Source organism: Talpa europaea, assembly GCF_964194135.1.
Source record: "Talpa europaea genome assembly, chromosome: 2".
In the NCBI taxonomy this organism is placed as follows: domain Eukaryota; kingdom Metazoa; phylum Chordata; class Mammalia; order Eulipotyphla; family Talpidae; genus Talpa; species Talpa europaea.
The window spans coordinates 89,138,463-89,163,421 of NC_140068.1; the positions used below are offsets into that span (position 1 = coordinate 89,138,463).

Here is a 24,959-nt window from a genome sequence, read left to right on the forward strand (position 1 = left end):
CTCTGAAAGAGCTTTTTGGATTTTGTGGGTTTATTCGAAAATAAAACAATCTTAAAAGTACTTACTCATTTAAGAATCAACTCGTAAATTCATTTGCTAGTAACATAATTAAGATTTTAATGGAAAAGAACTAGGTTTTCCGAAACAAAATTAGTGAGAAATTAACATTTTTGCAAATTTTATTAATGTCTGGTTTAGTCAAAAACAGGCGTATACTATTAGCTGTTTCTGCATACATCACCTGTAAAGCTGCGGAACACACAAGTATACACCGGTGAGATCTGAGCGTAGATGTTTGATCAAATAACATCTGATGAAAATAGTTTAAATCTTCCAGGCCCCCTGAAAATGTTTCAGAGGCCCTCCAGAGGTCCTTCGACTACACTTTGAAAACCAGTGTTCATACTGGGAGTGGTCCTTTTACACAACTGGATTTGTAGAGTCACTGGCACATGTATGTAGAAGGAGATTCCTGTGTGATTGTGTGTGGAGAATGACCCTTACTACCTTGTATTATGTCTTTGTTTTTTTCCATTGACACAAGGGAGAATATGAAAGTTTTGACTTGCATCCATCTTGAGTAAAGAGGGGAATTAGGACAATAAGCTAAAAATAGGCTTTTTAAACGATTAGATGATCCTCAGTTGTTTTACTTGATGAGCTTCACTTGTGCTAAATTATTCTCATCTATAAAGTATTTTTAAGGAGCTTATTGTGCTTCTACTTTCTCATATTACCCTTTTAAATATCAAGAAAGCATAAAGGAAAAGTAGATAACAATTACATGTTATGCATTAAGTCCCCACTTAACATCATCACTACATTATGGGAAACAATGACTGAGCAAAATGACCAAATAACAAAACCAGGCCCCAAATAAAATCAATGTCAGTTGATTTCTCACAGCTATGTTATAATGACTGAAAGCATGTTATTTAAGGATCATAGGTGTCCTAAAGTTATAATTTTTATTCCACTAGGGGGAGCTGACAATAAAGGATTTGGAATATTTCGATATAAGTGTCAGTAGTGGTATTAAGATGGTGTAAGTTCTTGTATATTTCAGTTTATTTCTAATACATAATACATATGCTCAAACAGATGTATGAAAACTTCAGAAGAAGGGTACAATAGAATTCTTATTCCAGCTGTTAATAAATTATGAAGACTTATTGTTCAAAAATATTCAGGCAAAAGAAGTATTAAAGTACATTTATTATTATTTATTTCAATTGAGATAACATCGGCTGACATTATTGTTGGTATTTTGCAAGTATAGGATCAACTCCCCTCACCACTGCCATGCACCTGCCACCAGATCACCCATGGTCCATCACCAAAGTGCATTGTGCTCCCTTCCCTCTTGTTCTCACACCTCCCTGAACTCCTCCCTAAAGTATAATTAATCTGTAATTTAAAAAAATGGGAAAATGTCATATTTTTCCCCTAATATCCACATATTTCATTGCTATTGTTATAAGAATTGCTTTTTAAAATTCTTGTTCCTAACTTTTAAAAGATAGAGGCTCTCTTGTGTTTTGAGAGTACATTTTAATGATACTCTTGCATTCTTTTTTTTAAAATATATATATTTTTTTAAAGATTTATTTATTGATTGATTGATTGATTTATGCAAGCACTGGGTACAGTCAGAAGCACGGGAGGGTGAAAGAATTCACCAGAGCCAGAGCAGGGAGCAGAGCAGGCAGAAGGACCGAAGTACACTGCTGAGGGGAGCAGCAGGCAGCAGGAGAGGTCTGCGCACCATGTGGGACCCTCCTCCAGTGGCCGGGGAGCAGCCGGGGATGGAACCGGTGCCGCAGAGGCTGCGGGCAGCTTTGCAACCCAGCGCTCAACTGCTGCGCCACCAGGGAGGCCCATGCATTCTTTTTTTTTAAAGATTTATTTATGCGTATAAGAGCTGGGGTACAGGCCAGAGGTGCAGGGGGTGGAGGCAGTGAGAGGATTCACCAGACACAGAGTGGGGAGCAGAACAGGCAGACTGACTGAAACACACTGCTGAGGGGAGCAGTGGGCGAGACAGGAGAAGTCTGCCTCACCATGTGGGTAGCTCCCTGCCTGGGGATCGAACTCATGCTGCAGAGGCTACAGACTGCTTCATAGTGTGTTACTTAACCCCTTATGCTACCAGGGAGGCCCTCTTGCATTCTTTTTTTTAGTGAAACCTAATGCAGTCTTTTAATTACCCTTGATACTTCCATTTGGAATAATGAGATAGCCTCTAATTTGCAGCATTACACATTTTTTTATTTTTCATGGAGACTATGAATGGCTTGGGGGTTGACTTTAATTCTAACATGTGTCTTTTTTTTTTTTTGGAAGGGTTCAAGGAATTTTTCTGTCAACAGTTCTATGGGCAGTAGTGCCAAAAATGGTGGCTTTCTTCTGTAAGTATACAGTTGGATGGTCTAAATGGAACCCAAAAAATGGGCTCTTGGGCTGTTTTACTCAGGTTTCTTTTTGTTTCCACACATAGCAGTACCAACATGAAGTGGGTACAGTTTTCAAACCTACACGTTGATGTTCCCAAGGATGTGACTAAGCCTACGGTACGTGCTACCTATTTCTTGGCATAAGGAGCTACAGTGAGAATAAATGTTCTTCATTACTCCATTTGGGGTTGTTTACCAAACACTCATGAATAAAAGAGTTTTGCTGGTAAATGTACAGTGTCCCTGAGTATTCTCTAGTGTCTCCTGGGTGCTCCTGTTATTCAGTATATGAAGGCAACTTCTGAAGCAATGAATTATTTACCTTGAGTAACTCTGAGAACAAGCAGTCTTTTACTTTTAACTCAGCCTAACATGAAGATAGTCATCATTATGATGTGGAATACTTGATACTAGGTTATGGAAAAAAACTTTTTTTCTTACAATCATCAAGGCTCAATTTTCATTTTGAAACGTTCGGCCTGGGCCTGGACAATGCTTTATTGTGCACAGGGAGAAAGAACATTAGCATAAGTAGCTGGGCAGCCTTGTTTAAGTAAAAGCCATGATTCCATCAACTTTTTTTTTTTTTTTGGTCATTTTGTAAAAATCTTAGAACTTCCAAATCCTTCCATTTCTGCCCCTCAAAGTATAATCCCCATTAAGATTTTAGTGTACATCCTTCTAGACAGCTGTCTGTTATGCAGTTCTGTCTATGTACATACACATCAAAAGGTACTGTTGGTTTTTGTTTTTCACTTAATTGATAATGGATCTATTTCTATGACATCACGTATATACCTCAGATGTCCAATTCAGATGCCGATGTGGATGGACCAGGCCAGTAAGGAAAAGTGGCAGGGTGGGCACAGAGGCAGGCTGTACTTTTTATAAGCAGGGCAGCTGCTCCTTTAGCCAATTATTGGGAAATCAGATACAGTGTTTCCAGATTACATATTTCCCAAACTGAAATCATAATTATTGCATGAAATCTCCTAATTTCTTATAACACAGTCAAAATATCTTTAAAGTCCTGTAGCAACCAGTCAAAATATACCTTTCAACTATATTTCTCCTCCTTTGTCCCCAAGCCTATAACAAAGAATACCAGTATATTCAGCTTTTCCAGCAACTCTCTTTGGGGTGATGGAGAGTAAATGTCTAGCTTCCTGATTAGTAAGTAGATCTTCTTTCAGGGGTAAAGTAATTTAACTCTGAATCATTGGATTAGTAATATAAATTACTGGTTTATTGGATGAATGAAGTGAAGGTAATTTGCCTCTTGGAAGAAAGTCTGAAATGTCAAACCCATTATTTCTAAGATCTTTAAGTATTAGGGTGGAAGAGGTAGAAGTTATATGTACAGTTGGTGTTGTAACATTTAAATTAGAAATGAGTAATTTTTCTTGTAAGCAATACATACATGAATAAAACCTAATAAAGTATATGTATGGCAATAGCTCACCCTTGTATAACTGTTTTATGATTTAGAAACACTTTAATTCTTTGTTTTTCTTATTTGTTCCTACAGCAATGCTGTGAGCTATAGCATAGGTATTATCTTGTTTTTTACAAAAGAAAACTAAAGTGCAGTAAATTTATGTCTTGTCCATCGTCCACAAACTCAGCTAGAAGTAGTAGAGTTTAATTCTCAATCTGTGTCTTCTGACCAGAAACTTTTGTTGACAGATCAAAAAATTCTTTCCTGTTATGTGTTTGCGGCTCAATTACTATTAAGTTAGCAAGCCCCATTAGTAGTTTTGTAGGTTGCCTTGACAGTCCTTTTGATTTAAACTGTATTTTAACAGATTTTAAGGGCCATTGTAGAGATCTGAATGTGATAGTATCTAGTCACTTAGGTTAACAGTGTTAAGATGTCAAGCCATTTTTTTCCCCCTTTATTAGTAAATAAAATTAGCTGAAGTGTCCAACTGAGTGTTATATGTTAAATTTTAATAGTTATAAATATTAGAAGAATCATTACTGAAACTTGTTTTTGATTTTAAAATTGTAGATCACCATTTCTGATGAACCAGACACATTATATAAGCGCCTGTCCATTTTAGTAAAAGGCCATGATAAGGCTGTATTAGACAGTTATGAATATTTTGCTGTGCTTGCTGCCAAAGAACTTGGTATCTCTATTAAAGTGTAAGTATGATCCTTCCTAACTTGATCTGTTACTGTAACAATCAACCAAGAAAATGATGCTGGTCCCATCTAGGTCTGAGTTCCTCAAATGGGATAGACACTTACGATGGGTAGAAGTTGGGTTTGTCATATCCTAAGTAGGACTATCCTTTCCTGTCTACCAGCATGTTTAAAGATCAGAATGTGTAAACATGGAAAATGGAGGAAATCCTTCTCATGTCTGGGATCTCCAAGCAGCAGGAAAGTAGATTAGGTAAACAAGGAGTCCTTTTAGATCCTTTGGATTTGATGATCTTTGGCTAACACAGCCAGGTTTTAAAAATGCATTGAGAAACTCCACTTGCCCTGTAATCTCATTCATGAGCAAGGCAAGCTTCACCTGGCCCTGAAGTCAATGGGTCCAGTATAACCACATCTTTTATCTTGTCATCTATTCCTTCTGGTATTGAACACAGCTCATTTGGGGCTTTGCCAGTCTTGCCTTCTGACAAAACAGATGGAATCCACATGTTTACCCTAAACAAACTGTAGTTTTGTGGTTATCACCATATTGGTAGATTTTTCTAAAGCAGTATCCTTATAGCAAACATCACAGCTGTGTCCAGCACACTGGCGCTGTTTTTCACAGTTCATGTGTTTGGTCAATAAGAGACTTCAAAGCTGTAAAAGCCAAAGGCATATGTCTGTGTGCACTTGCATGCCAAGCTCATTTTTGGATCTGTGGAGAAATGTTTCTGTTGCTATCTGCAGTGTTTATTTTGGCCTAAGCTTTATGACAGCAGTTGTTAAAGATGATACTCTTGACAAATGGAAGTCAGTAAATGGTAGTTAATGCCTGTAATTGAGTGTGAGCCCGACCTACAAAGCTGTGGAATCATGCTTTGATATCAGTGACTCAGGTTTTAATATCCCTTAGCTTGAGTATTTTGTTTTGCCCATTAATTTTCAGGCATGAACCTCCAAGGAAAATAGAGCGATTTACTCTTCTCAAATCAGTGCATATTTTCAAGAAGCATAGAGTTCAGTATGAAATGAGGACACTTTACAGATGTTTAGAGGTGAGTTTATTTCAGATATTCCGGTGTTTTTGAAGTGCCCCAAATTTTAAACTCCCATGTCATAACTGCTTTAACATTAACTGGGTCGACTTCCTTTTAGTCAACCTACACCTGGCAGTTCTACTTGCCTTTTTTGTGTTTATGTGGGCAGCATGACATGAGAATCAAACTCAAAGCCATCCTGTAGAGTAATTCAAACTGTAATACAGTATTACAGATTATGCTAATATACAGTATATTCAGCTTTTATACAATAAGATAGCATTGGAATAATTTTGCTTATATGTCAAAAATGGTAGTTTTCACAGTTCTAATAATTCTTTCTACATGCTAACTGGATTTTCCAGGTCCTTGATTGTAGCATTAAGGTGTTTCATTTATTACATTAGTGTTTCTATCACATATTACATGATAAATATTCAAACAAGTGCTTGTGCATCTTTTTTGTTGTGGCACTGCAGTAGGTATTGAGGGTACAAACATGGTTGATTAGACATAGCGCTACCCTTCATTGAAAAATTAAATCCAGGGCCTCCCCAGTGGCGCAGCGGTTGAGCGCTGGGTTGCGAAGCTGCCCGCAGCCTCTGCAGCGCCATTTCAATCCCCGGCTGCTCCCGGGCCACCAGAGGAGGGTCCCACATGGTGCGCAGACCATTCCTGCCACCTGCTGCTCCCCTCAGCAGTGTGCTTCAGTCCTTCTGCCTGCTCTGCTCCCCGCTTTGGCTCTGGTGAATTCTCTTACCCTCCCACACTTCTGACTATACCCAGTGCTTGTATAAATAAGTAAATAAATCTTTAAAAAAGGAAAAAAAAAATTAAATCCAAAATTTTATCTGCCTATGTCTGACAGAAACACCTTTCCCTGGAGCACATGGAAAATCTTGTACTAACACTCTTAAATCTAGTCCGTATTTCCTCTTGTAAGTTGGCTTGTGAAACTTCTGTGCATGTACTGCTTTGATGCCATGTTTGCCAGTCAGGTTCCATGAAACCCTGGCTTTATGGCAGTTGAGAGGAAAGGGGACTTAACACCTATGCTCCTTGCATCCAGTCCAGACAGAGGAAACACCTTTTTTCTTTTAAGTTAGGATTCTGTGTAAGAGTTCAGAGAAGAAAAGAATTTACCCAGTTCTCCCCTCTGTTTCGCATTTTAAGCTTTTACCAAAAAAACTTGGAAATATCTGCTTTAGCAGCATAGTCTGAACCAATTTCATATTTGAAATTTTAGTTAGAGCATCTAACTGGAAGTACAGCTGATGTCTACTTGGAATATATTCAGCGAAACTTACCTGAAGGAGTTGCCATGGAACTTACAAAGGTATGACTTTGTGTTGGGGGGATCTGTTTGATGCATTGCTGCCAGGCCTGGCACACTGAGTAGAGAGAGGGCAGAGGCAGAGTTCCCACAGTGATGGGGGTTTCCCCGCTCCTTGTGCAGTGGGGCAGCTCAGCAGACTCCTGCCACTGCTGCCCATGTCATCCCCAGGCAGTCTGCTCCCTCTCAGTGGTTGTCTAGATGTGGAGACCACATTGAGTGGCAGTCCCTGGGGACCACAGATGTCAAATAGATTATTATGTAAGAGTGCTGTGTAAACCATCAAGTTTCCTTCTGTCTATGTCAGAGTCCTACAGAAAAGATAAGAGGGGTTAAAGGAAAGTCAGGATTTGAAGAAACAAAATTAATAAATCCTACTGTGTCCACAGTTCATTGAAGTCCATATTGAAGTGTTGTTTTTCTCTTTTTTAGACAAAATTAGAACAGTTACCAGAACATATCAAGGAACCAATCTGGGAAACACCACCAAAGGAAAAAGAAGAAAAATCATAAGTCTCAGAGAGATCGCCTGTGCCAGCATTGAAAGTGGGAGTGGGCCAGATATGTATTGAAATGGAGGGTGCTTCTGGGTGAGATGATTTTTGAATTCCCCTAGCTGCTCTGTTGAGTCCACGTGCCCTGAACAATTGAAAGAGGAAATAAGACTTAATAATACACTGGACTGTGGAGAAAGAACCACTTTCTCTGTGCTTATATACATGTCATTCTTCCTGTTCTTCTCCTAACCAGTGTGAGCAAGCCATTTTGACTACTGTATACCAAAAAAGTCAAATTTATCTTTTCTTATTCTGCTATGGTTGAGTTATTCATTTGTACTGGGTTTTTTTTTTTTTTTTTAATATTTATTTATGCACTCAAGAGCTGGGGTACAGGCCAGAGATACAGTGGGAGTGAGAGGATTCACCATAGAGTAGGGAACAGAACAGGCAGACTGAGGGGAACAGTGAGCGATTCAGGATAGGTCTGCTGTGCCATGTGGGTAGCTCCCTGGCCGGCCATGGCATCAAACTCATGCTACAGAGGCTGCAGATTACTTCATAGTGCGGTGCTTAACCCCTTGTGCCACCAGGGAGGCCCATTTGTACTGATTTTAATTGATACCATTTCACTCATATAAAACTGAAATATTCATCACATGCATTTTTTTCTTTTGAGATACCTTGAAAGAACCTTTGTTTGAGTTGGTTGATTTAATCTTGAACAGCTCAGGTTTCTGATATTTACCTGAGTGCAGGCTGATATATGCTAGCTTGGGGTGGTTACCTCTAAATTTTGCCCAATTTAAGCATTACATTCTTGAAAATGAATGTACTTTGCAGAAGCTCATGCACATTTGTGGCCTGCATGGAACTCTTTTTGCAGCTCAGAGCCTTAGGCCTGCCTGAAAGGGTCACTGTAATGGAATTGGAACTCTCAAGAAATTCCTGCCTCTGTCATTCACAGAATGTCATTCATTCTGTGATTCATTCATTCAACAAGCTTTATTTTGTTAACTTTGCATCCACACTGTAGTGAATACCCAAAATTGAATAGAAATTTTTTGCTTTTTCTTACTAAGTTCCTTACTAATAAGAAGGCCTCTTACTTTGCTAAATGGAACTTTTTGTCTGAAGATGTCTACTTTTCGATGAAATTAAATAGTAGTTAAAACCCTGAAAAAGGCAAGCCTATAATGGCCTGAAATTGTTGGTGTCTCGGTCCCAAGGGAGTGATTGGTTTCCTTTTCACAGCAGACTCGGGTCCATGTCTTTTGTGGTTTCCTTCACATCTTTGGGCTAATTATGACTTCTCAGTTTTAACCCCCTTAAACTGGACCCTGTTCTCTTTTCCTGTCCTACTATCTGGTGTCAGTGTTTTGAATGCATTCTGCTTATGTAGCAGACTTACGTTACTGTCATTAACATGGAAAGAATTACAGCCTTGTGCCCCATGACCTCATTGTACTTACAGCTCAGTTGACTGTGTCATTCACAAACACCTAAAGCATGCTTCTCCCAGATAGAAACCTTGGGATTAAGATGTAGTCAGTAAAACAAGAGCAGCGCAATAGTGCCTGTGTCTAGCAAAGCAGCAGTTGTGATCTTTTTTTTTTTTTTAAGATTTATTTATTTTTATACAAGAGCTGGAGTACAGGCCAGAGGTACAGGAGAGTGAGAGTATTCATCAGAGGCAGAGCAGGGAGCAGAACAAGCAGATGACAGAAATACACTACTGAGGGGAGCAGCAGGCATGACAGGAGAGGTCTGCCATACCATGTGGCAATCTTGCCGGCCGGCCACAATCAAACCTGCACTACAGAGGCTGCGGACAGTGCAGAGCTCAACCTGCTGTGCCACCATGGAGGCCCTGATCATCTTTACTTTAAAAGAAAGAATTAATTAGAAGTAGATGTAGATGCATACCTAAGCTTCTTTGTGCTTATTTTACGAACTATTAGTCCATGTAGTATAAAGGAAGAGCTATGCATACTTACCTCCAGTGACTGTGTGAACTCCTTTAAAGGTATAAACCCACTTGTAGCTGTTTTCAGAATAAATTAATCTGTAAGCCAGGTGACTTAGCACGTCAAATTATATACAATGCAAGTAAACTGCACAAAATAACAAAAACTAGTGGTATTTGACAAGTGTTTGGCAAATTGGAAGCCTGCTTCTTGATAGAAGCAAGGTAATTGCATCTCCTGATAATGGGTTTTTTTTTTTAATTGGGTCTCCCAAGTAAAATTCATATTCCAAAACTTGGAATGAATGCCCAAGCCTCACTGTGTGCCCTTGTCTGTTCTGTAGTGAGAGAATAATGGCCCCAATGATAAAATGAATGTGAAGGTAGGTGGGAAGTGAGGAAATTTTTTTTTGGGGGGGTGGGGAGTGTAGCCCTGAGTTCATTGTTGCTTCTTTTAATCCGAAGTATGTTCCTCTTTCAAATTAAAAAATGTTATGGTGTATTTAAAACTATACTGTATATTACAGATCTTTGATAAGACTAAAATTACTTCCGTGTTCCTTTGGCCATCTAAACATGCTACAGTAACTATGAAGCAGTTTTTTATAAACCAGTTGTCTGGTTTTTTAACATTTCCACTTGTCGGGAGCATTCCTCCTTTATGACATTATATTATTAAATTAGTTGTCCCACAACATGAATGAGGAGCAGAGCAGAGCAGAGCAAACATGGACTTTGGAGTCAGACAGACTTGAGTCCAATAAGAGTTAGTCCCACTAACTGCGATAAACTTGCACAAGATATTTAACCCTGCCAGAGCCTTAGTTTATTCATTAATAAGATGTAGGAAATAATACCTGCTCACCAAGGTTGGAGTATTAAATAACTAATAAAGCAACTGACACAGTGGCAGGCAGGTGATAGACATTCAATAAATAATGACTATTACTGGATGGCAGTACAAATTTGATGATACTCCAGATGCTTGTGTGCTGTACTGTTTAAAAACCAGCTGAAAAGGACCTCAAAATACCTCCAAGGTGAGGATAATGTTTGAGAGTGGCTGTGAAGCTTGATTTAGATGAGAAAACATGGAATGTGCTTATTTTAGTCCCCACCATGCACAATGCCAAGCCTTTTACATAGGCAGTCATCTGTAGATACTATCTTTTTTTATATTAATTTTTTAAATTTTTTACATCATTGTTCATTTTTAAACAATATTTGCTTCCCCCTACCCCCTCAGGTGTAGTCCCCATAGAGTTTCCTTCCCCAAGGCACCCATGTACCATCACCTCAGTCCCCTATGCTCCTCCCTCCCTCCCTCCCTCTGATCCTACTCCCGCCACCTCCCCTGCAGTATGTCTCTGATTTGTAATTGTCCTTTTTTGCTTTGTTGTGTTTTGTACTGTTGTTATTTTTTTACACTGATGTCTTATTTGGTTCCCCTATGTTCCTGCTATAGGTGAAACCATCCGATATTTTTCTTTTTCCTTCTGGCTTATTTCACTGAGCATAATTCCTTCTAGTTCCATCCACATTGCTGCGAATGGCATGAGTTTATCTTTTTTGATTGCTGAATAATATTCCATTGTGTATATATACCACATCTTCTCTTGATCCAGTCATCTATTTTGGGGCATTTGGGTTGTTTCCAGGTTTTACCTTGTAAACAGTGCTGCAGTAAACATAGGGGTACAAATGTTCTTTTGAATCACTGTTTTTGTGTCCTTTGGGTAGATCCCTAGGAGTGGAATTGCCAGATCGTATGGTAGTTCCATTTTTAGTAGACTGAGGAACCTCCAGACAGCTTTCCATGGTGGTTGGGCGGGTTTGCACTCCCACCAGCAGTGTAGGAGAGTTCCTTTTTCCCCACATCCTCGCCAACATTTGTTGTAGCCAGTTTTTTTGACACGTGCCATTCTTACTGGTGTAAGGTGGTATCTCAATGTGGTTTTAATTTGCATTTCCCCAATTATAAGTGATGTTGAACATTTTTTCGTATGCCTGTTGGCCATTTGCATTTCCTCTTTGGTTCTTCTGCCCATTTCTTGACTGGATTGTTTATTTTGTTTTTGTTGAGTCATGTGAGTTCTTTGTATATCTTTGTGATCAGTCCCTTTGTAGGTACTATCTTATTTAATCTTTATGACTATCAAATAAAGTAGTTACTATTATTATCCTCATTCTGCAGGAGAGAAAACCATGTTACGACTTGTCCACTCAATCACCCTTTCAGTTTACAGATGAAACTGAGACAAAAAGGATGAAACTGATCTGTTTGCAGTCAGGTTAGTGACTAGCAACTAATTTTTAGGGGCAACTAATTTTTAGGACACTAATTCAGGTGTCCACTTAATGCAGAATAGTCCAATATAAAATCTAGGGTTTTTTTCCCCTTTCACATTAGTGAAATGTACTCATGACCCCTAAAACTTAGAAGGAGGAGACTTATGAGGTGGAAGAAAAATCTAAGGAAAAAAAGATGTCGGTGTGTGTAAAATAAAGACAAGAAGCATAACACAGTATGATCCCTGTGGTCTCAAAGCTGACCCTGGCCTGAGCGACTGAGGGGCAGAGAGCGTGGGCTTCAGCAAGGAGGGTCCTACTGGGTCACAGGAACATGAGGAGACTGTCCAGCAGGGCTGTGCGCCAGGCCTGTCCCGGGCACCAGTAGGCACACTGGTTTGTTGCTCCCAAGCAGTTCTTCATTCCTGAAGCAGGGTTTATGGCTGGCTGACTGCCTGCGATCCCCAGGGTTCTCTTTGCAAATCCCCACTCAATTCCTAACCCTGCCCTCCTTAAATCCTTAGTATTGTTGCTCACTTCAGGCTATCATTTCTCTATGTGGAGCCCTAATCCTCTTTAAAATGATATTTATACCTCAACAGCTCAGCAGTATTTATAGGTCAGGTAATGGGCAACTGACCCACAGGAAAACCAATGGAATTTTAGATTTCCCCAGCCTGAGCTAAATCAAGTTACATTTCATCTTATAATTTTTTCTTTTTTTTTTTTTTAAAGATTTATTTATTTTTATACAAGAACTGGGGTACAGGCCAGATGCGCAGAACGGCAAGAGGATTCACCAGGAGACAGAGCAGGGAACAGAACTGGAGGACTGATGAAATACAATGCTGAGGGGAGCAGCGGGTGAGACAGGAGAGGTCTGCCACGCCATGTGGGATTCTCGCTGGCCGACCAGGATTGAACCTGCGGTGCGGAGGCTGTGGACAGCTTCACAGTGCAGTGCTCAACTGCCTGCACCACCAGGGAGGCCCTCATCTGACAATTTCTTAATTTGAGCTCAGATATCATTCTTTACACTATTCAGTGTTGCTTAGACATCAGTAAATATGAAGAAATGGACAGGAGTGATACCACCCTCACACCAAAGCTGTTGAGGTGTTGCTGGTACAGAACCACAGTGACTCAGGAGGATATGTTGTGTTCAGGTGTGATGAAATGGGGAAAGGTTGGAAATCACTGAGCTAGATGATCTTCAAGACCTCTTTCAACTCTAAAATCGCATTATTTTTTTCATGTCAAATACCTGCTAACCCAGACACGCTCAAAGGACTGGAGCAATTGTTTTACAAAATTAAAAAGTAGTATCTCCCATTAAGTCAACATTCACTGTATGCCCTGCCCTTGCTCAGTTACTCAATAAATACTTGAGTTCCTTGTGTGTTCCAAGCACTGGTCTAGCTACTGAGAACCCTGTAGTTTATGTAGTAAAGACCCTTAGATCTTAGATTCATGTGGGGAAGACCAAAAATAGGGGAGAGATGTGATAGTTTCAGATGCAGTTAAGCACTGTGAAGAAAGTAAAATCAGATGTTAGAATTTCTTGAGTGGCTATTTGAGGGAGGGCTGAGAAGGTTCCTGAGGAGGGGAGAATGTAGAGAAGAAGACAGCCATGTGGAGGTCCGGGGGACGAGCAGTCCTAGCAACAGGGACAATTAATAGTAAAGCCTATTTGGCTTGGTGTGTCTGCAGCCAAGGCCAGAGGGACATGAAGATGGAGTAGGTATCATGACTAAAGCATCATTACTGCGTAGGAGTGTAGATTTTATTGAGTGTAGATGAGAAGCTATAGGAGGGCTTTGAGCAGCAGAGTGACTGGATCTGATTTATGCTTTAGGACACATTACTGTGGCTGCTAAGTATAGACTATAAGGAGGGGGATGGCCAGAGGGCCAAGGAGACGTTTAGGACCTACTGCACAGAATAGCTGAGAGGACATGGTAGGGACTAGAGTTGCATCCATGCAGTGAAGAGCAGTAGTTGAATTCAGAATCTAGTTTGGAGATGGAGTTGAGGAATGACCTGCTAATAGAGTGACGTGTGATCTCATGAAATGTAATCTTAGAAAAAGAGGATTCTAGATGACTACTACTGGGGCCTCCCCGGTAGCCTAGGGGTTAAGTCTCAGAACTATCACTGCTGTGGTCTGAGTTCGATACCCAGCCAGGGAGGTGACCCACATGGCGCAGCAGACCTTTCCTGTCTTGCCCACTGCTCCCCTCAGCAGTGTATGTCAGTAGATCTGCCTGTCCCGCTCCCCACTCTCTCTGATGAATCCTCTTACCCCCACACCTTTGGCCTACATGCCAGTTCTTATATGCATAAATAAATAAATCTTTAAAAAGAAAACACCCACCAAAATGACCTTTATTTACGCACAAATCCACAGTTTGGCTTGGGCTCTGTGGGTACATCGTCTACTCCGTTCAGTGCCAGCTGGGTGTGTGGAAGACTGGAATCATCTGCGGTTTAACTCAGTCAACAGCACATCTGGTGATAGAGGCTGGAACCCTTGTGCTCTGGGCTTCTCACAACTGGGCGCTGGGTTCCAAGGGCAAAATCCTGAGAGAGAATGAGGTGGAAAATTATCACCTTAGAAGTCACATAGCCATAGAGAGACGGCCACAAAGTCCAATCCAAGTTGAAGAGATAGAGAAATGGATCCTTCCCTGGAAGGGAGGAACATGATAGACCAGATCTATTGTGTTATTTTTGGAAAGTACTTCTGCCACAAGTATTTTGTAGGGGCAGCTGGCCATGGGCTGTTCTCAGTTCCTTCTCGCTAATGTGGAGGATCTGGCTCTAGATCTTGGGACCAGGATGTTGGAAGGAAGCACTTGTACTTTAAGTTGAAAAACAAAACTTCCAAGACTCGAAGGTGTGACCTGTAATGGAGCATCAGATATGGGGATGACTTAGCTTGGGGATTCTTCCTCTCCTAGAATCTGTCACATCACAGATTCTCTGCTTCCCCCTAGACTGAGTGGAGAGGTGAGCCCCAGAGTCTCTTCTGTGGGCAAGGGGTTGACTTTGCTGCCTCTCTCGTGTCTCCAGGATGGGCTTCTCTGGAGCAGCATGGTGAAAGGAGCGCGTAGGATGGGAGGGTCTCAGCCTATCTACCCAACCTGGCTTCAGTTGACCTTCCCCCTGCCTCCCTCCCAACTTCCTGTCTTCCTCCCATGTCATCATCTGCTGAGCTGGCTTAGGGGAGTGGTTGGCAAGACTAGGGGAGGGCTAAAACTGGAGGTCTGACCTTCCAGGAGAATCTTCTAATGTTCTTAGGGCAGCTTAGCTGGCCTGGCCCCATCCCCCACCCCCACCCCCACCTTCACCTGCCCCCTCTGTCGCCCATCACATTCAGTTGCCCAGGAGATGATGAAGACCTGGCTAAGCTGAGGAAAGGGAGGAAGAGGGGCCTAGCCTTCAGAAATCATTCAGCAGAAGCCTGGAGGAGACTCACCTCACTCCCTGACATTCCTGGTGGCCAGGATGGGGCAGCAGTTCAGCTGGGAAGAGGCAGAGGCAGCGGGCGAGATGGATGTGGCCGAGCTCCAGGAGTGGTACAAGAAGTTTGTGGTGGAGTGCCCCAGTGGCACACTCTTCATGCACGAGTTTAAGAGCTTCTTCAAAGTCACTGGCAACGAGGAGGCCACCCAGTATGTAGAACGCATGTTCCGTGCCTTCGACAAAAATGGGGTAAGGCGCTCTGAAGGGGAGGGTGAGGAGCTACGTTTTTTCATCCTTAAGCTAAAGGCACATCCTGAGTGGCGGCTCCCAGTTCCCCTGTCCTCCTGCGCTTCTTCCTGTCTGCTCTTCTTAAATCTCCATTCCTCCATCATTGTTCTGTCTCTTCCCCCAAAACTCCTCTCTTTCCCTCATTCTGTCCCTTTCCATCTTTCTTTCCTCATCTTTGCCTCTCTCCTATCTCTCCACTTTCACTGACTCTCCCTCTCTTCAGTTTCTTTCTTTCGTGTTGGTGTGGATAAAATATTACAGATTTTATTTTTATCAAAATAGCAATGTGACATTACATAGGTCTCAGGTGTACAGACTTCTAGATCAACATCTGTATATACCACACTACACTCGTTGCCAAACATCTAGCTTCCATCCACACAATGGGCCCCTTGTACCCAGTTTACCTCTTCCCTTCTGGTAACCACTGTTTTATTCGTGTGTCTGAGTTTAATTCGCTTTTGTTTGTTCATTTTTTGTATTGAGAGCTCCAGGGCACACAGCCCAGTCCTCTTTGTGTATATTTGGCCAGGGCTCTGCACCCAAAGGGCTCACAGAGCCCCTGGCATTCTAGAGATGAAGGGGCTAAAGAGTCGTTGCCAAAGGAACAAGATGTCGTGGCATAGGCCGTGAGCTCCCCCTTGCTGGGGTCCCTTGAGTTGAGACTGGTCAGGCCCTCCCCACTGAGATTGTTGGGGGCTGCGTGGACTGGGTGATGCATGGATTATGCAAAAGTTCCTTCCAGCTCTTCAAGTCGTGGAAGATTTCATGAATTCCTTTGTACAGGGGAGTTACTTACACATTCTTGCACTGTTGTGTACAGTTGAAATCCTATCAAAATTGAAAAGTTGTGAAGAAAGGAAAAAAACAATGGTGACTGTGATAATGCTGATTTGTTAGAAATAAGATATAAAGAGGAACAGCCCAAGGATTTAATAATCCCTTTTGGATCTTGAATTGCTGTGTGGTGTGTGTGTTTTAGAGAAAGTTGGTGATGGGCCTCCCCGGTGGCGCAGCGGTTGAGCGCTGGGTTGCGAAGCTGCCCGCAGCCTCTGCAGCGCCGGTTCGATCCCCAGCTGCTCCCCGGCCACCGGAGGAGGGTTCCACATGGCGCACAGACCTCTCCTGCTGCCCGCTGCCCCCCTCAGCAGTGTGCTTCGGTCCTTCTGCCTGCTCTGCTCCCCGCTCTGGCTCTGGTGAATTCTCTCACCCTCCCACGCTTCTTATTGTACCTAGTGCTTGCATAAATAAATAATAAATAAATAAATCTTAAAAAAAAAAAAAAGTGAATCCTCATAGAGAAAGTTGGTGATATCACGCCCTTTCGAAAACCCCTAAGTATTTCAGTGTATTTTTCGTAAGAACAAGGGCATTCTCTTAAATAACCTAACACACTTACCAAAATGAGGACATTTAACATTGATACCATCTAATTCACATTCACATTCAGTCCACTAGCCCTGATAATGGGTATTTCATGGCTTTTTTGGTTTTGAATTTGGTCTGCTCACCCATCACATTTACTCGTCCTGTCTCCTTAGTCTTTAATTTGGACCCTTGAATGTCAGTGTTTCTTAGTTGACCCATCATTTTAAAGATCACAGGCCAAATATTTTGTGGGCTACCCACAGATGGGGTTTACCAGTGTCTCTGTGTCAGATTGAGTTTTACACCCTGGCTGCAACGCTGCATTCTTCTCCGTGCATCACGCCAGTGACCACAGTGTTGGTTTGTCCCAAGACTGGACGGTTAATTTCCACCATTTGGTTTACATGTTACCTCCATGTTTCTTCATGTAAAGGTGCTATTTTCCCTTTGTAATCAATAAGCATGTTGAGATCAATAATACGTAATCAATGTAATCAATAATATGTGGAGACTAAGTAAATACCCTATTACGTACATTTTCACCTGCAGTCATGTGTGTCATTTGGCCATTTCCTCATTCTGCAAAAGTAGGTTTGTAGCTACACATCTGGGTTATATACAGGGGCCACCATAGTGTGGTCAGCTGTCGCTGACCAAAACATCGCACATGGCACAACTGTGTTAGGGATGGTATCCACTGATAGTTTTCTAACTTCTGTGTTTATTAGTTGACATTCTACTTTCCCAGAAGACCCCAGAGGTCATTCTATCAGGGACTGAGCCTTCTTTCTTTTCTTTTCCCATTTACTCTCTATCGCCAAACCTACATCCAACTCCACTTCCCTTGGCACAATCGTTATGAACAGGTCTCATTCTGGACAATCAATCTAAGATTTCTGGGGCAAATAAATTTAAAAAGTTCATTGATCTAGCTCACATGCCAAAATATGGGGTGATAAAAGCAGGGTTTTGTTGGAGGCAAGAAGGTAGGAGCACCCTGTCTCTGCTGTTCCTTGGTACATTCCTCTCTCTGGTGGTTACCCTGTCATGTACTAGAGTAGAAGGAAAGGGAGGATGAGATCAAACATCATTTGGGATTTTTTTTTTTTTAAGATTTTATTTATTTATTTATACATGCACCGGGTACAGTCAGAAGCACGGGAGGGTGAGAGGATTCACCAGAGCCAGAGCGGGGAGCAGAACAGGCAGACCGATGAAATACACTACTAAGGGGAGCAGCGGGCGTGGCAGGAGAGGTCTGCGCACCATGTGGGACCCTTGTCGGTGGCCGGGGATCAAACTGGCGCTGCAGAGGCTGTGGGCAGCTTCGCAGCCCAGTGCTCAACCGCTACACCATCAGGAGAGGCCCCGTCATTTGGGATTCTTATGTAACAACATTAGGGGTCACGGCTGGTCCACAAATTCAGCCAATTCAGGGGTAAATGGGGCAGATAACCCCACAGAGCAGATCACACACCGGTCACTAGACAGGCATTTCCATCATTTCAGTCACCTACATTGGCCTCTGTAGGTAAATTGAAGCTGAGGAAGGCCCATGTACAGAAGATGAGATTAGTTCCAGCTGGAAACTTCCTCCAAATGGTCCTGGAGGTGGAAGTAACCTGCAGCTTAGGTTTCTGTCAGGAGGGTCTGTGCTAGCATGTGCCTCTTGTAAAGCAAGAGCCCACTGTTGAAACCCTAGCATGCAGAGAGAAGATGTTGGGCTGACAGAAGTTTCTAGAAAAAGAATTGGAAGAATTTAGAGATCTGGAGAGTAGCATTTTGTTTTTGTTTTGCTCTCCTTGGTACTAGGCAGCAGGCCCATTTTTTTAGATAGTAATAGACTGAATGGAGTAAGAAAGTTTTCCCAACTTAAGAACTGCAGAAGACATGTAGTTTGAAAGACTCTGCCACTCACTGCCTGGGTATTTCTTGGGTAACTTATTCAGCCTGAGTCTCAGGTTTCTCATGCATAAAATGGAAATAATGGACCAGACATTTTGCATACATTTTCATACTCAATTCCTATTTTAAAAGGACCATAAGTTCTATTTTAGTAAGTTTTATAAATAATAATTAGTAATGAAAGTAGTCTTTTAAAGAACAAGCAATCACTACTAGGAATCTACCCTAAAGAACTGGCAAAAAAAAAAAAAAAAAGTAAGAATGTACATGTGCAAAGATGCCCACTGTGTAATGTAAAATATTAAACAAGAGGTGCTACCCAATACCTCTCAAAAAAAATAAATAAAAGGTATGATTTTAAATAATGTTAAAGACATGGAAAATTTTTTAATTAAAATCCAAGAAATAAAACTACTATAATTACAGCCTGACCTTAATTTGGTAGCTACATGGGGGGTGTGGAGAAGGACTAGAAGCAGTTATGTACAAGAGTTGAGTAACACACCAGGTGTTGAGGTTGGCACATTTTCTTTCCTTTCTGCTTTTTCCTTAGGCTTTTCACTATTTGCCTCATTTTTCCTCTGTGTGCCACTGTTGCTCAAACCTTGCTCACCAAGGCACCCCTTCATTTGGGGTTGGGCTTCTGAGGCCTTCTGAGGCCAGTGGAACAGATGTGCGCTGGATCAGTGATGTTGTTGCTGATTACAGAGTCTTGTTAGTGACAGGCATTCAGGCCTGGGGCTGTTGATGACTCAGGAGCTTGTTTTGAAAAACTAAGATCCCCACCCTGGAACACGTGAGCTCCTGTGTGGAGAACACTGTGGTGCTCAGCCTGAGACCCTGGCCCCACCAACCCACTGCAGACACCACCTCCACTAGCCTTTCTCCTCAGGCTCATTCGGAGTAGAAAAGCAAGTAGCATCCCTCTCCTCCTTGGCTACTGCTTTTGGAAGGCTGCTGACACACTTCTGTTATAAGAACTGCGTCCTCCTCCTTCCTCTGCTCAGTTAGCAACTGATCTCTGTCTCCCTCCCCCCACCCCACATGCTTCCTGGGTGCCGGTAGGATGCAGGCCTGTCCTTTGGTGTAATGTCCACCTGGGCCTGGAGGTGAGCAGGGGCTGGAGCTTCCCTCAGGCACAGAGTTAATGAACGGGCTATTCCATGTGAGTGCGGCTTTCTAATCGCCTTTCAAAACTACTTTAGTCCCAAGTCCAAATTAAGTCAATCATATATTTATCAGTTCATAAATATTTAGGAGACCTCTGAAACGGGGCCTAGGTGGCACTGTGCTCGACATGGAGGAGAAACAGAAGCAGTGTAAACCCTCTCTTTTTTCCAGGAGCACATCATGTTGTCAGAGTATGAGACATACTTAGGACAAAGAGTTCAGTGACAATGCCAGAGGAAGCCCTGACCTGTAGAACAGATTGCAGGTGCTGTGAATGTTAGAGCACAGAGAGAGAGATCACTGCATCTGACGTGGTCCAGGAAGAAAGACTTCCTGGAGGAGAAGAACTTGGGCTTTAAAGAATGGGCAGGGTTGGTGATCATGGACACTGAGAAGGGACCCCAGGGGGAGAAGAGCATGCACTCTGATGCAGGGACTGCACAGATGGCATGAGACAAAGTCCTGAGTCTGCAGGGATGGTTGGCCCAGAAGAGGGCTCCTCCTGGCAGCATTTGGGGAGGTGGGCTGTGGCAGTAAGGGACTCACAGCTCCCACCCCCAATGTAGGACAACACCATTGACTTCTTGGAATACGTGGCAGCCCTGAACCTTGTGCTGAGGGGCACTCTGGAGCACAAACTAAAGTGGACCTTCAAGATCTATGACAAGGACCGAAATGGCTGCATTGACCGACTGGAGCTACTCGATATTGTAGAGGTCAGTGCCAGCCTGGGCTGAGGGCACTGGTGCATGGGCACTTTGGACTCCACTGCAGCTGGTGGCTGCAGTGGGGTCCTGTAGGGTGGGGCTGGGGAAGAGGCTCTGGGTCATGCAGTGTGTGCTTTCTGACCACAGTGGAATTAAACTAAAGACCAGTTAGACAGAGAACCAGAAAATCCCCACCTGTCGGATATCAGGCAACTCTAAGTACACCATGAATCTAAGAAATAGTGTCACATGTGCCCCCATGCACGTATTTTGAACTGAATAATAATACAACCATAAAATTTGTGGAACACAGCTAAAACCAGACTTGCAGAAATACTCATAACCTCAAAATGTGTGTTAGAAAATAAGATGCTAAAAAATCAATCATCTTAGACATCATCTCAAGAAATTAGAAGAGTAAACACAAAGGAAATAGAAGAAAAAAATAAGAAAAGAAATTAATGAAATAGAAATGCACAAGATGGGGAGTAAGTCCACAAAACCAAAAGCTGGCTTTGAACAAACCAACAAAGCTGACACACTAGCATGACTGGCGGGGCAGGCAGCCTCCCTGCTGCAGCACAGGCTCTGACACTCAGCTGCACTGGCCTATGACCCCTAGAGCTGCTCTGTGAGGTGGGGATTGTCAGCCCATTTCACAGATAAAGAAACTGCCTCCCAGAAGTTCTGAGCTTACCCACGTTCACCATCCAGGAGATGCTGTAAACTCTGGGGCTCCGAGAACTCGAGTGTGGGGCCTGCATTGTGCCTGGCAAGAAGGGCCTAGGGATCCACATACTTCTGCCTTCAGAACTACACATAATCCTCATGTTTGTCCTTTTCTTCCCCAATTCACTGGGAGAAGACAGAGGACAACGGGGAAACCTATTCTCTCCCTCCACCCAGGTTCAAACACCCCGATCTCCCATCATGCTATGTGCACATGGAGTCACATAGCCACACAATATGTGAAATTTGCTTTCCCTCTCTGAATCTCCATTTCTTCCTGTGTAAAGTGGAGTTTAAACCATCGCAGTGATGCTACACCCTGCAAGAGAGGTTTTGGGTTTAGCTTTGACTCCCAAAGTGAACATGCAAATGACTTCAGGGTGAGGGGGCAGAGCTTGCTGGGCCTTTGTCAATGCCCTGGGTTTTCTCTGACAGGCAATTTACAAGCTGAAGAAAGCCTGCAGGCTGGAGATAGGCGCTGAACAGCAAAGCCAGCTGCTCACACCCGAGGAGGTTGTGGACAGAATCTTCCTTCTGGTGGATGACAATGGAGATGGTAATGGGGTAGAGATGGGAGGGCTGAGGGAAGTGCTGCCCACTCAGCAGCATGCCTACTTTCTCACCATGTGGTCTTAAGCAGACCCTTCACCTCAGTTGATTTCCTCCTCTGTGAAATGGGTGTGGGGATAGTTACATGAAATAACAAAGCACATGATGTTTATAAAAAGTGACTGAACAGATGAGGTCTGGCAAGAGGAGCCAAGAATAGGAGCTCCGGGTCAGGCAGACTGATGATAAGCTCTCAGTCTGGTCTCACTTTTCCCACCAGGGAAGTGGGAATAGTAATGGTTGACAGGAGTAAATGGAACAATGTGTTTAAAACCCAAGCACAGGGCCTCCCCGGTGGCACAGCGGTTGAGCGCTGGGTTGCGAAGCTGCCCGCAGCCTCTGCAGCGCCAGTTCAATCCCTGGCTGCTCGCCGGCCACCGGAGGAGGGTCCCGCATGGCGCGCAGACCTCTCCTGCCGCCCGCTGCTCCCCTCAGCAGTGTCCTTCGGTCCTTCTGCCTGCTCTGCTCCCCACTCTGGCTCTGGTGAATTCTCTCACCCTCCCGCGCTTCTGACTGTACCCAGTGCTTGTATAAATAAATAAAAATAAATCTTTAAACAAGCAAACAAACAAACCAAACACAGGGGGCCTCCCCTGGTGGCGCAGCGGTTGAGCGCTGGGCTGCGAGGCTGCCCGCAGCCTCTGCAGCGCTGGTTCGTTCCAGGCCGCCCGCGAGGGTCCCACAAAAAAATAAAAAACCAAGCACAGAGCGGCCTCCACTTAGGCTACTTGGGCTCTTCTATCTCAGTGCTGCAGCCTATGCCTGTGCAGGGAGGGGGCTGGCTAGGAACACATGCTGGGGACCCTCAAGACCACTTCAGGGTATGATGGGCAAAAGTAAAACTTCATTTACAAAGAAGACTCTTAGAAAAACTCTGGACAATTCCAAGAGATTCCTGGACTACCCAAGAACTGAGAGTCCCTGACCAGTCCCTAACTAGGCCTTGTTTGTTCAGGTGGTGCAGCGCACCCTGGGACAAAGGGACTGTAACCCTAACCCCATTTCTTCCCTCTCCCATCTCCCCTCCCCCTTGCTCAGGCCAGCTGTCTCTGAATGAGTTCATTGAAGGTGCCCGTCGAGACAAGTGGGTGATGAAGATGCTGCAGATGGATGTGAACCCTGGTGGCTGGATCTCTCAGCAGAGGCGGAAAAGTGCCATGTTATGACGGGTCTGGGGACCTGGGGGCCCAGTAGGTGTCCACAGGACCCTCAAAGATAGCCCACTGGCCCAGATTTTCAGAGGAGTGGGAGGGACCCTGACTTAGCCTGCTGATGTCCACTCTTATCCTGGCTTGGATGCCCAGGTACACCCTCAGTAGGGGGGTTAGGGGGACTGTAGAGAGGTGTTATTGGTCTGAAGTAGCCAACAGGGTGACGTCTATTCAAGAGGGTTTACTGGGGTGATGAAGGGAACTGCCTTACCCTCACCCTTCAGAGGCTCCTAGAAGAACTAGGCCTTGGCTGGCTGGCTGTGGGGCTCCCACAAATTCCTATGTAATTCTCAACTGGAAGCAGAGGTAGACTGAGCGGGTGTGGTCCCAGAGCCCACATTAGCAATGAGAATGCCCATTCAGTATGAAGGGAAGTCTGATAGAAGGAAGGGACAGGAGTTGTGTCTGAAGAAACAGTAATAATTACACCGTCCCCAGGATCCTGAGGAGTGCGCATGGGGAAGATTCTTGCTCCTCTTCCCCAGGTTGTCCTCAGTAGGCATGTCAACAGGAAAAGCTGCTGCAAGTAATGCTGTGGTGTCCCCGCCCTTGAGGTCCAGCTGTGCTTACAGGGGCTATTTTAGCTCTGCCCTGGAGCTGCTCCCAGCCCTGGCTGCCAGTCCCCCCACCATCACCCTCTTCTTCCAACTCCTCAGCACTACCTGCCCCCCCCCCCATGCTCTTCAACACCTCCTCTCACTCCCTAGCTTGGGCCTACTGTTATTCCCAGTCACCAATCTGGGATAGAGAAACCTCCTGTCTCTGGGGGAGAATTGGGAGCCTGCTGACCTGGGTGTAGGCCAGGCTTTGCCTCCAACTGCTATGTGACCCACGCGGGCCCGGCTCTTCCACGACCTCCGCTACCTCATCTGCACGGTGAGCAGGCTGGGCTAGATGAGCAGGTTTCAGGTGATTATTTTTTTAGATGTGGAATTCTTTTTGTTAGATAAACTGTAAGTGCAACCCCAATATGGATCTAGATTAAAAGGGGGCCATTCACTCTGGTTGACGGGAGGGTGAGGAACTCATTTGAATAGACATGTTTTTATGTTGGTATATAAAAAATAAAACTCATTGAACCTGTAATATTTTACATATGATGTTCCTTTAAAGTTTCTTTTAGAAATACATTTTAGGTAAAGAATAGTTAATTAAAAAACTATCACCCAGGTGGGGCACAGTTACGGCCCAGATCATGATGGTGGTGTGTGAAAGAGGTTGGGAAAGGTCCTGATTCTGACCAAATACCCTCCCAACTCTGACTTTCTGGGTGTCCCAACAGATAGCTGCCAAGTGAATGAGCAAAAATGTCAACTCCCCGTTTTTCCAAGCTGCCCCTGGCATTGACCGCCAACTTCCCTCCATGCCTGTGCTCAGGCCCTGCTGACTTTCAGTCTGGGGAGCTCCAAGTAAAAGGATGGATGTGAGTGAAATGTACTCTCTTCTCCCCCAGTGGGTTCTCTATAACCAGGGATTTCAGTTCCCAGCACCCCCCCATGTTTCCTCCCTCCCACCTCTGGATTTTTATTCCTCCCAGTACTTCTCACACACCCAGCTGGATGGACAACTCAAAACCCAGAAGAAAGAGTATCTTTACCAAAAGAATGGTCACAACTGCTCCAGTCTGTCTTTCCCCAGGTTCTTGGACAGGTAGATTTTTGAGGGTGTTCCCAAAGTTGGGGTGAGCAGAGAATGGGGATGGGTTCCACCTGCAACAGACTGCCCATTCCCCAACTGGTGTCAGGTGTCACTGACCTGAGGGGAAGCATAACCCAGGGGAT

General features: G+C 43.7%; 2 protein-coding genes across 2 annotated transcripts; both read left to right on the forward strand.

Annotated features, from left to right (window-relative positions):
• The first annotated feature begins 2,500 nt into the window (after positions 1 to 2,500).
• Positions 2,501 to 7,971, forward strand: MRPS10 (mitochondrial ribosomal protein S10). The gene is made up of 5 exons (XM_084228942.1): positions 2,501 to 2,570; positions 4,465 to 4,601; positions 5,551 to 5,659; positions 6,888 to 6,977; positions 7,407 to 7,971. Exons 1-5 carry the CDS (start codon positions 2,508 to 2,510, stop codon positions 7,485 to 7,487), a joined length of 480 nt encoding a protein of 159 aa, XP_084085068.1. The 5' UTR covers positions 2,501 to 2,507; the 3' UTR covers positions 7,488 to 7,971.
• A 7,262-nt stretch (positions 7,972 to 15,233) lies between these two features.
• GUCA1B (guanylate cyclase activator 1B) lies at positions 15,234 to 23,133 on the forward strand (the record flags this gene model as incomplete). Its single annotated transcript, XM_084259030.1, has 4 exons — positions 15,234 to 15,440; positions 20,489 to 20,638; positions 21,794 to 21,914; positions 23,006 to 23,133. The coding sequence occupies 4 exons, from the start codon at positions 15,234 to 15,236 to the stop codon at positions 23,131 to 23,133; spliced, it is 606 nt and encodes a 201-aa protein (XP_084115156.1).
• Between the last annotated feature and the right edge of the window lie 1,826 nt (positions 23,134 to 24,959).